At 58.6% G+C, this 10,555-nt stretch overlaps 1 protein-coding gene across 1 annotated transcript; it reads right to left on the bottom strand.

Annotated features, from left to right (window-relative positions):
• Positions 1–369: 369 nt before the first annotated feature.
• KAZALD1 (Kazal type serine peptidase inhibitor domain 1) lies at positions 370–6,101 on the bottom strand. The gene is made up of 5 exons (XM_034062213.1): positions 6,024–6,101; positions 4,003–4,608; positions 2,639–2,799; positions 1,362–1,509; positions 370–1,160 (listed from the first exon to the last, which is right to left on the bottom strand). The coding sequence occupies exons 2-5, from the start codon at positions 4,502–4,504 to the stop codon at positions 1,075–1,077; spliced, it is 897 nt and encodes a 298-aa protein (XP_033918104.1). The 5' UTR covers positions 4,505–4,608; positions 6,024–6,101; the 3' UTR covers positions 370–1,074.
• Positions 6,102–10,555: the final 4,454 nt, after the last annotated feature.

Below are 10,555 nucleotides of genomic sequence, written 5' to 3' on the forward strand. Positions count from 1 at the left end.
CAGGCACAGAGCTGCTCTGCCCCATCCATACTGTGGCCACCTGGTGGAGGCCTGGTATCATGGAGGACAGGACTCCAAGATGAAGACGGACCAAGGTGGGATGGGATCCAAACTGATGGGGGTGCAATGAGCAGCTTGATGCATCCCCATGGCACAGGGGATGGACTGCTGGGAATACCGATGTGGGGCAAAAGGGGCAGGACCCACACTGGGACCAGCTGTGAGCACCGGGATGGGCAGGAGGGCTCCTCAACCCAAGCACCCCCACAATAGACAAGGTAGGATCCACAGTGTCTGCACCATGCCTCAGCTCCAGAATAATCTTTGGGGATGCAGGGGACAGTCAGCTGCTCTGTGCTGGCTTTGACTTACATGTATATTTAACTAACGTTAACTGAAATAGCAAAATAGAGAGCTGTGTGGAAGGAAAAGAACAAAGTCAGTTGAAAAAGGCCAGTGTGTTTCTGACCACATGGGCAGCTGGGCTGCAGAAAAGACAGCACTGAAAACCACAAGTGTCTGGTTTCCTCAAATCACTATTTTTCTGGCTAAAAACAAAACAGAAGAGACTGATGTTTTGGCAGAAGGTTCCCTGGGTCGATGCCTGGCTGTCCCTGTGCTTGGGAGATATCAGGTTGAAGCACTGGGTGTCCCAGCCAGGTCCCATCCCTCCACTCTGGTTTCCCCAAGATGCTTCACATAGGGCAGAAATGCCCTTGCCCTGGCTTCCCTCTCGCATGGGGGGTGCCTCCATCCTCAGTACCAAGTCCTCATCACACACAGCATGGTTGTCCCCACAGCATCCCACCTGCCATCCTGTACCCACTCAGTGCTGGAGGACAGACCCACCCCTGGTCCCAGCCCTGTGCCACCAACCAGCCAGTGTCCCCTCCATGAGCACCCCAGCATAGAGATGTGTCACCCTGTCCCCACCCCAGCAAAAGAGGCTGCTGTGCCAGGACTGTGCAGAGAAGGAGCTGTGGGCTGAGATGTTCTTGCTCTGGAGATATCCCTGCCCCTGGGAATGGCCACTGTGGGCAAGGTGATCTCTGCAGCCAGACATCCACCTCTGGGCTAGTAATAGTCCTCCTCGCTCTCCCCATAGTCCTCTGGTGTGGTGTGAGGCTTCAGCAGGGAAAAGCCTGTCAGGTTGAGCTGGTCTGAAACGGCAACATGGGACAATGTGACATTGAGCCCTGCAGTGCCCATCCCCAGTCCCACCAGAACCAAACCCAAACCATGCACAGCAGCCTGCATGCACAGCCCTGTGCTCCAGCAGCTCCCACCACACCAGTGCACCCTGCCCAAACATCCTCTCTCTCATCCCTGTGAGAGCAGGGGGACAGAGACATAGTGCTCACCTGGTGTGAGGACGGTCAGGCTGGCTAATGCCATCGCCTCCCCGACCCTGTTCCTGGCGAAGCAGCGGTAGGTGCCTTCATCTGTCTCCCGCACGCCCTGGATCTGCAGCCAGCCTGTCACTTCGTATTTCTGGGGGCCGCCTCTGAACTGCAAAAGGGAGGATTTTGGTTAGGGCTGGGGCCAGGAAAACCCCACATGGGGCTGGGATGGACGGGAAGGGGGAAGCAAACACAGGGAAACTCCTGGCTCCACCTCCGGATGTACCACTTCGGTGACAAGCACAGATTCCCTGGATGCAGGTCCCCCCTTTTCTCACTACCCAAGGGAGGTGTGGGTAACGGGCATCTTCTCGCCCTCAGGAGGGCCTAGGACCCTGCTTTGAGCAGGACTCTGCAGACATGACTGGACTCTCAGCTGTCTCCCTGTGGTCCCCAAACAGGAGGAGGATGTTGGCATTGATGCTCTGCAGGGTGGCAGAAGTGAGGGGCATCTGTGCCATGGGCAAAGCTAGCTGAGGATGGATCAGAGGAGCCCCAGATCCCCTGTTCTGGCAGGCAGTGTGGTCCCAGGATTGCTCTGGCACCAACCATGCCATTTTCCATGTCCCCAGCAAGAAAATAACCTTCTCCTGACCCAGCTGCTGCTGTGTTTGCAGGCTGCTATTATGCTGTGGTGGCCAGGGGTGGAGGACAGCTGAGTCTCCTCCAGCCATGCAGGGTTGTCCTGCTTGTGGTCCTTGACCAGACCCTGTGACAGTATGAAGGGCAGAAAGATAGGAGGGAACCAGCACATCACCAGCAACAGTGCCAGGTGCCACCTGCTCCCCTGGCTCCCCACATCCATTCCACCATAGTTTCCTCCTCAGTGGTGCCTGGCTGCCATGCATGGCCCCTGTGCCTCTGCCCACACCCTCTAATAGCTGGGTACACCGGCTGGGCACTATATTTGGATGCTGACCCTTGGTGAATGGAGCCAGCAGGCAGAGCAAACTGAAGGCAGGGAGGTGGGAAACTCCCAGCTGCAGGACTCTGCAGGTCCTAAGAGTTATTCCTAAGTTCACAAACTACTAGAGAAAATTGCAGACAAGAGCCATGCTGATGGCAGCTACCACCCAGACACTCAGCCAGTCCCCATGGTGTGCAGGCTCCAATCAACCCTTCTCATGCCCAAGCAGTCAGGCTTGGTCACCCCCAGAGTATGACCACCCTCAGGTTGGTTGCCCACAAGCTCTGGGTCACCCGGGGACCATGTCTAACACCCCAGGCACACCACTCACCTGGACAGAAATGTGGGGGTCATCTCCAGGCAGCAGCATCTCTGTGCCGTCCTTCCTCCACTCAATGGATGCCATGGGGTAGGCAAAGACCTCACAGCCAAAGATGACGTCCTGCCCGGTGATGTTCCATGTGTCATATGGAGGAGAGGTGATCTGGGGTTCTGGGGAGCAGGGACAGGAGAGCAGGTTGGGCTCAGAAGAGGTCCCACCCTCAGCAGGTCCCATGGGCTCTCCTGGGCTGGTCCCCTCTGAGGTGGCAGCATTCGGCTCACGCAGAGATGCTTGGACCTCTCCCATGCCCCTCTCTTCTCCCACCCATGGCAGACCCTCAACCTGGGGCTAGGACATGGTCCCTTCTCCAGCCAGGACTGGGGACTCCCTCCCCACCCCACCCAGTCCAGGGTTACCATCCCTCCTGGCCTCACTTTCCCTGCCTGTGCAGTGTTGCTTAGAGTTACACAGCAGCACCACAAAGCAAAACTCTCCTACACATTCAGAGCATGCTATTCCTGGAGGGAAAAGGCATAGAAACAGGCAGCCCAAGGCTGGTGAGAATGGATGAGGTGGATGATCTTCCAAGCCAAACAGGGTCTTTGTTTTGGCACAGGGCTCCTGCCACTGATCAAGGGAGCCACCAGATCCCTGGCTACTGTATGGAGCTGATACCTCCAGGTCCCATATCCCTTTCCTGGAGGGATGGAGCTTTCTAACCACACCTCTTCAGGGTCTGGCCCAAACCATGAGCTGGAGGTTAAAAGAAGGCCTCCACCTCCAAATACACCCGGGGCAAAGCTTCAAGGATGTGATGATCTACAGAAAATAAAGTCAACCTTGATATCCCCTGGGTTGTGGTGACAGCCTTGGGTGACCTGTGCTGGGCTGGGCAGGCTGGGGCACGGCCTCCCCACCACTGCCTGCCCAGCCAGCCAGGTTTCAGATGGGAGATGTAAATCACATAGAGAAGTCAAACCGACCCAGGTTTCCATGTGCAGGAAGCAGCACATTTCTTGGGAGCACCAGGCCAGCGTGAACCCAGCACCGCAGCCAAGAATTTGCTAACAGTTCCCTGGAACTTCCCCATATGCTCCACCAGGATCTGCTGCTTCCCATAAACCCCACTCCCACTTGGCAAGGTTGCTCCCAGACTTCTCCAGGAGCTGGAGGGGCTGCCCTGGAGTAGCAGCGTGGGGGAACAGGGTGAGGGACCTGCCACTGTAAGGAGCAGCTCCCAGTGCTAATGTGTCCCTGTGGACACTGTGGGGTTGCTGCCAGATGAAATACTTAAACCAGACCCCCTTGCCTGTCCCTTCCCAAGAAGCACAGCCTCCATCCTGCTGCTCACACAGCTGCTCCTGGGGCTCTACCTGACTCGCAGGGACCCTCATGGGCCACGGTGAGGTTGGCATCAGGGTGTGCTCGGGCGACCTCCAGAAACCTGCAGATCTGGGAGTAGGTTTTGCCATCGGAGCCACAGAGAGCCATGTGCGAGAGGCAGGCACACTGGGGCTCAGGCACCTCTCCATGCTGCAGGTCCCCAGCATCCAGCCGGCACTCCAGGTGCTCCCCGCACTTGCCATAGAAGTGGTTGGTGTTGTCCAGGTCGCAGATCTGTCCCTCCAGGTTGGCACACTCCCAGCAGCAGTCGCAGGCATCCCGCACCGTGCCAGCCAGGCACCCGCGCGGTGCTGGGCACTCCTCTGGCTGGCACTCAGTGCAGCCCTCCCCTTCCTCCAGCAGCCGCTGCCAGCCCCGCTGGAGGTAGTCAGAAGTGCTGGGAAAAGCCTGGCCCAGCTGGAGCAAAGCCCAGTGCAAGGAGAGCAAGGAAAGCATGAGGCAAGCGGAGATCAGGGTCTTGGCTTCAGACATCCTTGCAGCAGTTCCTCTACCCAAGTCAGGGTCTCTCTACCAAGACCAAGGGGTCTCCAGCACTGCTCTGGCCTCCCTGGCTAGATCCAAGGAGCCATCCTGGCCTGTGAGGAGAGAGGATGGGTGTTACCAGCACAGGACACATCTCCCACCCCTCTGGCTCCTGCCTGGCTTGCCCTGACCAGCAGCACTGCATGATGTGCAGGGTAGAGTTGGTTTCAGCCTCTCTCACTCCCAGTCCTGAAGCCACATCCTTCCCATGCTGGGGCTCCCCAGCCAGCTCCTGCCTCAAGACACCAAGGGTGCTCTGGTGGGACAGGGCAGCTGATTCCAAACCTGCTGGTTGGGTAGAGCCCAGCCTGCTCCAACGCCGCCATGACCTGGGGATCCACAGGGCTGGCAGGGGGGCAAAGAGGCTGTGCTACATTGTCACAGCTCAACTGGTTTGTACCATGCTTGTTGTCTCCTCTCAGGAAGCTGCTCTCAACCCAGGTGCCCCTTTCCTCTCCCCATCACTTTGCAAGAGTCACGAGCCCTTTTTTCCTCTCTCTTCATCCAAACAAGCACAGTAGAGTGGCTCATCCTGCAGACAAGAGGCTCTTTCCAAGCTGAAGGCAGCCAGCCGAGAGGAGCTGAGCCAGAAGGATGCTCTTGCTCTCGCTTGACTTTTGTCCTCCTCTCCTCCCTGTGCCATAACCCCTCTTTTAAGACACCACCCAGATAAGAAGGGAAAAAACCACCCCCATGAGAAAGCTCTGTGACCCCCTCAGTTCTCACACAGGCAACAGAGGCTGAGTACAGGGAAACTCAGCACTCAAGTGGGCAACCAGTGGACTGGCAGCAGGCCCACTGCTGTCAGCCTGTATGAGCACAGCAGGGTCCCTGTCCCCAGATCCCAAGCCTGCATTACCCCCAACCCTAGGTTTGGGAGGCTGATCCACCTCAGGCTTTCTCTGCTGGGAGGGGCCCATGGGGGCCCACCGCCTGTCTCCATAGGGGGTGACAATGAACCAAACCCCTTTGTGAACCCCCTGGCCTCCGGTTACACCCTGGCTGCCTTCCCTGAGATGAAGTCCCTGACCCAGGGCCACCCAGCACGAGTGAGCAGGGTTGGGGAGGGGACCCAAACTGCCCCCTCCCCTCCTGCTGGGAGCAGCATCCCAGGGCACCCCCCAGCCCCTCCCAGTCTGTGGGACTAACGCAGCCCAGAGCTGGGGTGAGCACTGAGGACGGCCAGGTCAGGGGGTTACCCACCCCCCCCCCCCCGATAACAATCTGCGAAGCTTTGACCCGTTTACTGGAGGCCCCCGAACCCCAGGGCTGGAAAGGGCACGGGGTGCAGGAGCCCTCACCCTGGGCTGTGCAGAGCAAGGCTCCGGCTCCCGATGGATGTGGGGGGACGCAGGGTGAGTGCAAAGTTGTTCTGTGGCTCTCCGAGTCCGGGAGCAGGCGCTGGGGATCCTGGCTGAGCCCTGGGGAGGGGACCCCTGGAGCCACCACGCCATAAGCCGCCACTTACCGGAGGTGCGGTGCAGGGAGCTGCGGTTTCGGGGTGCGCAGCGGCGGTGGCAGCGGGGCTGCTGTCCCCGGCGGCTCCGGCACCCGCCGTGATGTCAGCGAAACGTGAATCCCCCCGCCCCTCCCCGGGCCCGCGGCCCAGCCCTGGACCGGGACCCGGGCTGGCCGGCACCCCTTCCCTGCCGGTGCTCTGCCACTCCGGCCTCCCGGTACCGGAGTCACCCCAAGCAGTATGTCAGGACCTGGGCTGATGCTCAGCTCCATCCATGGGCAGGAGGGGACCAGGCTGAGGGGCAGAGACCAGCTTTGTGGGGGTCTGTGGGATCAAGTGAATGGAAGAAAAAAAGCCAAGAATGAGCACGGCTGGGGAAGTGGGCAAAAACATCTCTGAGCCTGTTTGGCTGGGAATTTCAATAGGAAACACAGTCTGAAGCACTGAGCTGCTGGTGTAATTAAACAGCAGGATAATCCCTGTGGGGTGCCAGTGCTCATCCCACCCCTGGAACCAGGTACAAAGAGAGTATTGGGTGCTAGAAATGGCATTACCTTGGCTGGAGCAGAGCTGTTGGGAGTGGTGGTGGGGCTGCTCCAGGCCATGGCAGTAGAAAACCTGCGTGTGCAGGGCTGGGGCTCCAAGGCTGGCTCACTGCTCCCTGCCTCAGTTTCCCTGGCTCCAAGAAGCAGGGGACTGGGTGTGCGTTTGCATCTTGCTCCTGCTGCTGTGCTGGTGGGGATCCCATAGCCCATTCCCCTTCTCCAGGAGAGGAATTTTGGGATTTGCTTCCCTGGTGAAGCCCAGGTAAAGCCAAGCCATTGCAGGACCCCTTGGAGGATCTGGTTTCCTTCAGTGCACTGCAAAAGCCTGCTTTTGCTTTCCAGCACCCTCCTGCAAGCTCCTTCTGGGCTCTGGGGCTTTAGCACGTTCACGTTGTGAATCCAGCCATGGTTCGGAAAATGCTCCAGGCTTCAGCCTCCCTAAACCAGCCTTTGCTGGCCAACCCCCCCCCCCCCCTCCAGCCCCTCACTGCAGAGGGGGGTTTCCTGCTGGCTCTGCCTTCAGCCTCGCATCCTGCTCCCCCTCCGTGGCCCCCGGCCCCTTGGCTCAGGGCTGCCTCCCTCCCCTGCTCCCCTTGCTCAGCCCATTGAGTGCGGTCCCAGCGTGCCACAGGTTTTTGGGCCCCACATCCATGAGCAGCTGGGGCTGCAGCTGCTTTGGGAGCAGGAATAAGTCAGGAGGAGCTGAGTTTTTTCTACATGCACCCCAGAGCTGGATCAGAGCCTGAGCAGAAAGGGCACAAGCTATAAGTGACCCAGTCAGGGGTGCCCTGCTTCCCCACCTTGGGACAAAGCGTTGCCTGCACCAAGCACACCCTCACCTGTCACTGCCGTACACAAGGGGCAAGGCAGTGAGGCAAGCCTGGCCCTAGATGCCACCTTCAGTCCACATATCTCCTGGCCAGCACAGAAATAGAGGCAACGCTTAAATCCCAGGCACTGCTGAAAAGTGTGGCCAGTGATGGTCCCTGGTTATTTGCTTCTCTTGTCCTTGACAGGCGGAATAAAGAGGGACAGGCCCTGATGCTGCTGCCTTCCCCATACAGAAGACCCCAGACCTGACTCCTCCCATGCACCATGGCCCAGGCACCTGGTATGTCCCCATGGGGTTACCATGGGCTCTGGGTGGCTGGATTTATCCAAGCATTGCTGCAGCATCTGCCACTTGCAAGATAGGGAGAGGCCACATCTCCAGATGGAGATCCATAGCCAGAGGTGAAATCCAGCCACAGATCTGACCAGGGAAAGCTCCAGCCATGGTGCAACACAACTCAGCACCTGGAAGCCATGGGCAGGTCAGCTTAAAAAGATGGAGCTCAAACCTTGCAGGTAATTAAACCTCTTGCTTAATGAGGTTGTTGAATGTGCTAATAAATAGCAGCAGCTATGACTGAGGGGTGGAAGATCTAACCTTAATGGGGAGTTGTACTCAATCTCACCTTGATTCAATCAGTGTGACTCATCAGCTGCACCCATGGCTTGCAGCTCCAGTTGCTGGGAGCAGATTTAGGGGAAAAAGGGTGGTTGCAGCCCTGCATGGCCTGACACTGGAGTAAATTGCTTCCTCTCCCTGTCTGTGCTGGCCAGTTACCTCTCTTTCCTCTTCATTTGCCCTGAGCCCAGGGAAGCTCCTGAAATTGTCTTTAAAGGCTCAGCAAGCCCCAAGCATCAAATCCTGCTCTTCCCTCCCTGGTGGGCTGTTCTCCATCACCCTTTCCCCCATTCCATGCTGGTTCCATTAAAGCCAGGAGTCTGTGGATGCTCTGGGTAAACCCACAGTCATGGCATCCCTCCAGAGCCCTGTCATCAGGATGTGTTCCTGATGGCAGAGCCATAACAGCTGGGTTGGGGTGCCCCCCTACTCCTGGCCCCACTAACCCCACCCCAGGCCCAGGCTGATCTTCTGGATCACCCCAGGAGGCTCTGGGGCTTATGGCAGATGAGGCGAAGTGAAAAACCCACCCTGGAAAAAAGGTCTGTGCCAAGTGACTTAATGCACTTTGTATCAGGGAGGGCTGGCCAGGACAGGAATGCAGGTTGTGTCATAGCAGAAGCAAATGTCACTGGGAGATGCAGGGGCAGGGGTGCTGCCAGCACACTGCCTGGGGCCGTGGGGGTCTCATTCTGATAATAAACTAAGTCACCTTCATTTCACCTCAAACACATAGCTGCTCCTCTCTCTTGTGTTTGGAGCAGCCTGACACAGTTGGGATCCACGAGCCCACCCCAAGCCTGTGCAGCTCCTGAGGGGGTCTCAGCCACATCCTGGGTCCCTCCCAGCTTCGTGCCAGGCAAGACCCGCACTGGGAAACAGCCAGGCTCAGGTTTCTCCAAGCTTTTCCAGAGGAAATTCCTCCCAAGAACAAACCCGTCAGCAAATTCTTAGGGAAACGGTTGCAGCTGCGTGCAGGAGGGATGGAGGGCTCTCAGCCAGCCCCGAGGAGCAGTGGTTGGGTGGCAAGGGATTCTCCAGTCCCCAAGCTGACATGGTGTCCCCAACCACAGCCTGCCGGGCCCCTTCTCCCGCAGGAGCCACGGTCTATCAGGACTGGATGCTTCCCTTCTCCTCCGCTGCTGGGATTTTTCCAGCAGCCTCATCCAAGAGCAGCTCGTATAACCTCGGATCGGGAATCACAGGCAGCAGGGGCTGCATTCCCAGGGATGCCCCCTCTCTGCCTGGCCTCCGGCTGACATGGCTATGTTAACTTTGACACCTCGGTTCCCACCGCCCTGCGACGTGACGGGCTCCCCCCACATCCCTGACCCGCAGCAAACGGGAACACCCCCGAAACGTCCCTGCCTGCCCCCCTCACCGCCTGCGGGGCTGACCCGGCAGAGAGGAGAGGGCAGGCGGTGCAGGCAGGATGTGCAGGCATGAGGTGCAGTCAGCAGGCTGCGGGGTCTCTGCTGCCACCTCCAGGGCACTGCTGGCCTCGTCGCCGTCCCCTTTCCGTGACACTGACCTGGAGCAAGGCACGGCCACCTCTGCCCCCCTTCCTTGTATTTCCCTGCACCCTAAAAGAATCTCCCCCCCCACCCAATGAACCCCTCTTGGGAGCCCCCACCGCAGTTTAGTGCCCTGAAGGGCTTAGGGGCTCTCTGCTCCGCCTGCCCTTGGTGCACAGGACGCGTAGCCCCCCAGATGGGGAATTTGCTCCAGAGGGTGATGCCAGCTCACCGGTACACTGTCCCCTTCGCCACATCCCTTTTCCCATCCTCCTCTAGCGTCAGCGGGGCTGGGACACAGCCAGGGAAGGTGACCCACTGCCAGTGCCCCGGCACCCGCTGCCACTGAGGATGGGAGCTGAGGAGGGGGAGCCTGCCCACCCCCCCTGCAAGAGGCTACCCATTTCCAGGCGTCATTAAAGAGCAATTAGCTGGAAATTAAGCTGAGAACAAGTATTGATTAGCTCATTAAGGCTGGGGGAGCCGGCTGTGGCGGTAGGAATTGCTGCCGCTCGCCCTCATTATGGGCAAGGTTAAAGCTTGCGGTCAGGCAGCTCATTAAAAATGCCAGGACCAATCGATGTCCCCAGCCCAGCACTGCCCAGCACCTCTGGGGACACCCAGCTGCTGCCTCCTGGGAACTGGCCCATGACCTCTGGGATGTGTCAGCTCAGGAAGGGACTGAGCATCCATGCTAATGCTGCATCCTGGGCTCCCCCCCCCCAGAGGCAGCCATATTACATTTGGGCTTGTCAACCCCCCAGAACCCACTGGCCAGGGGGTCACCTTTCTCTCCTCACCAGAGCTGAGTTTGTCAGGTCTCAGCTTAGCAGTGCCAGCTTGTGTGGGGTGGGGACAGACCAAAGGAGATCTCAGGGATGGGATGAAGGAGCTGGGGACATGGGGACAGGCAAAAGACACCCAGTGGCTCTGTGTGGCTGAGTGCTGCCATGCCACCCTGCTGTGCACTCCAGTCCCACAACAGTGGGAGCTGTTGGGCTAAGCCCAGGCTGTGCCACCCTGAGCCTCTGT

Source organism: Melopsittacus undulatus, chromosome 4 (genome assembly GCF_012275295.1).
Source record: "Melopsittacus undulatus isolate bMelUnd1 chromosome 4, bMelUnd1.mat.Z, whole genome shotgun sequence".
Taxonomy (NCBI): domain Eukaryota; kingdom Metazoa; phylum Chordata; class Aves; order Psittaciformes; family Psittaculidae; genus Melopsittacus; species Melopsittacus undulatus.

Excerpts from the sequence above, each read along its gene's own strand:
- KAZALD1 (XM_034062213.1), bottom strand. The coding sequence starts at position 4,504 with ATGTCTGAAGCCAAGACCCTGATCTCCGCTTGCCTCATGCTTTCCTTG. Across the intron at positions 1,510-2,638 it reads ACCCCCACATTTCTGTCCAG|TTCAGAGGCGGCCCCCAGAA; the intron begins GTGAGTGGTGTG and ends TCCCTTTTGCAG. Across the intron at positions 1,161-1,361 it reads CCTGACCGTCCTCACACCAG|ACCAGCTCAACCTGACAGGC; the intron begins GTGAGCACTATG and ends TTGCCGTTTCAG.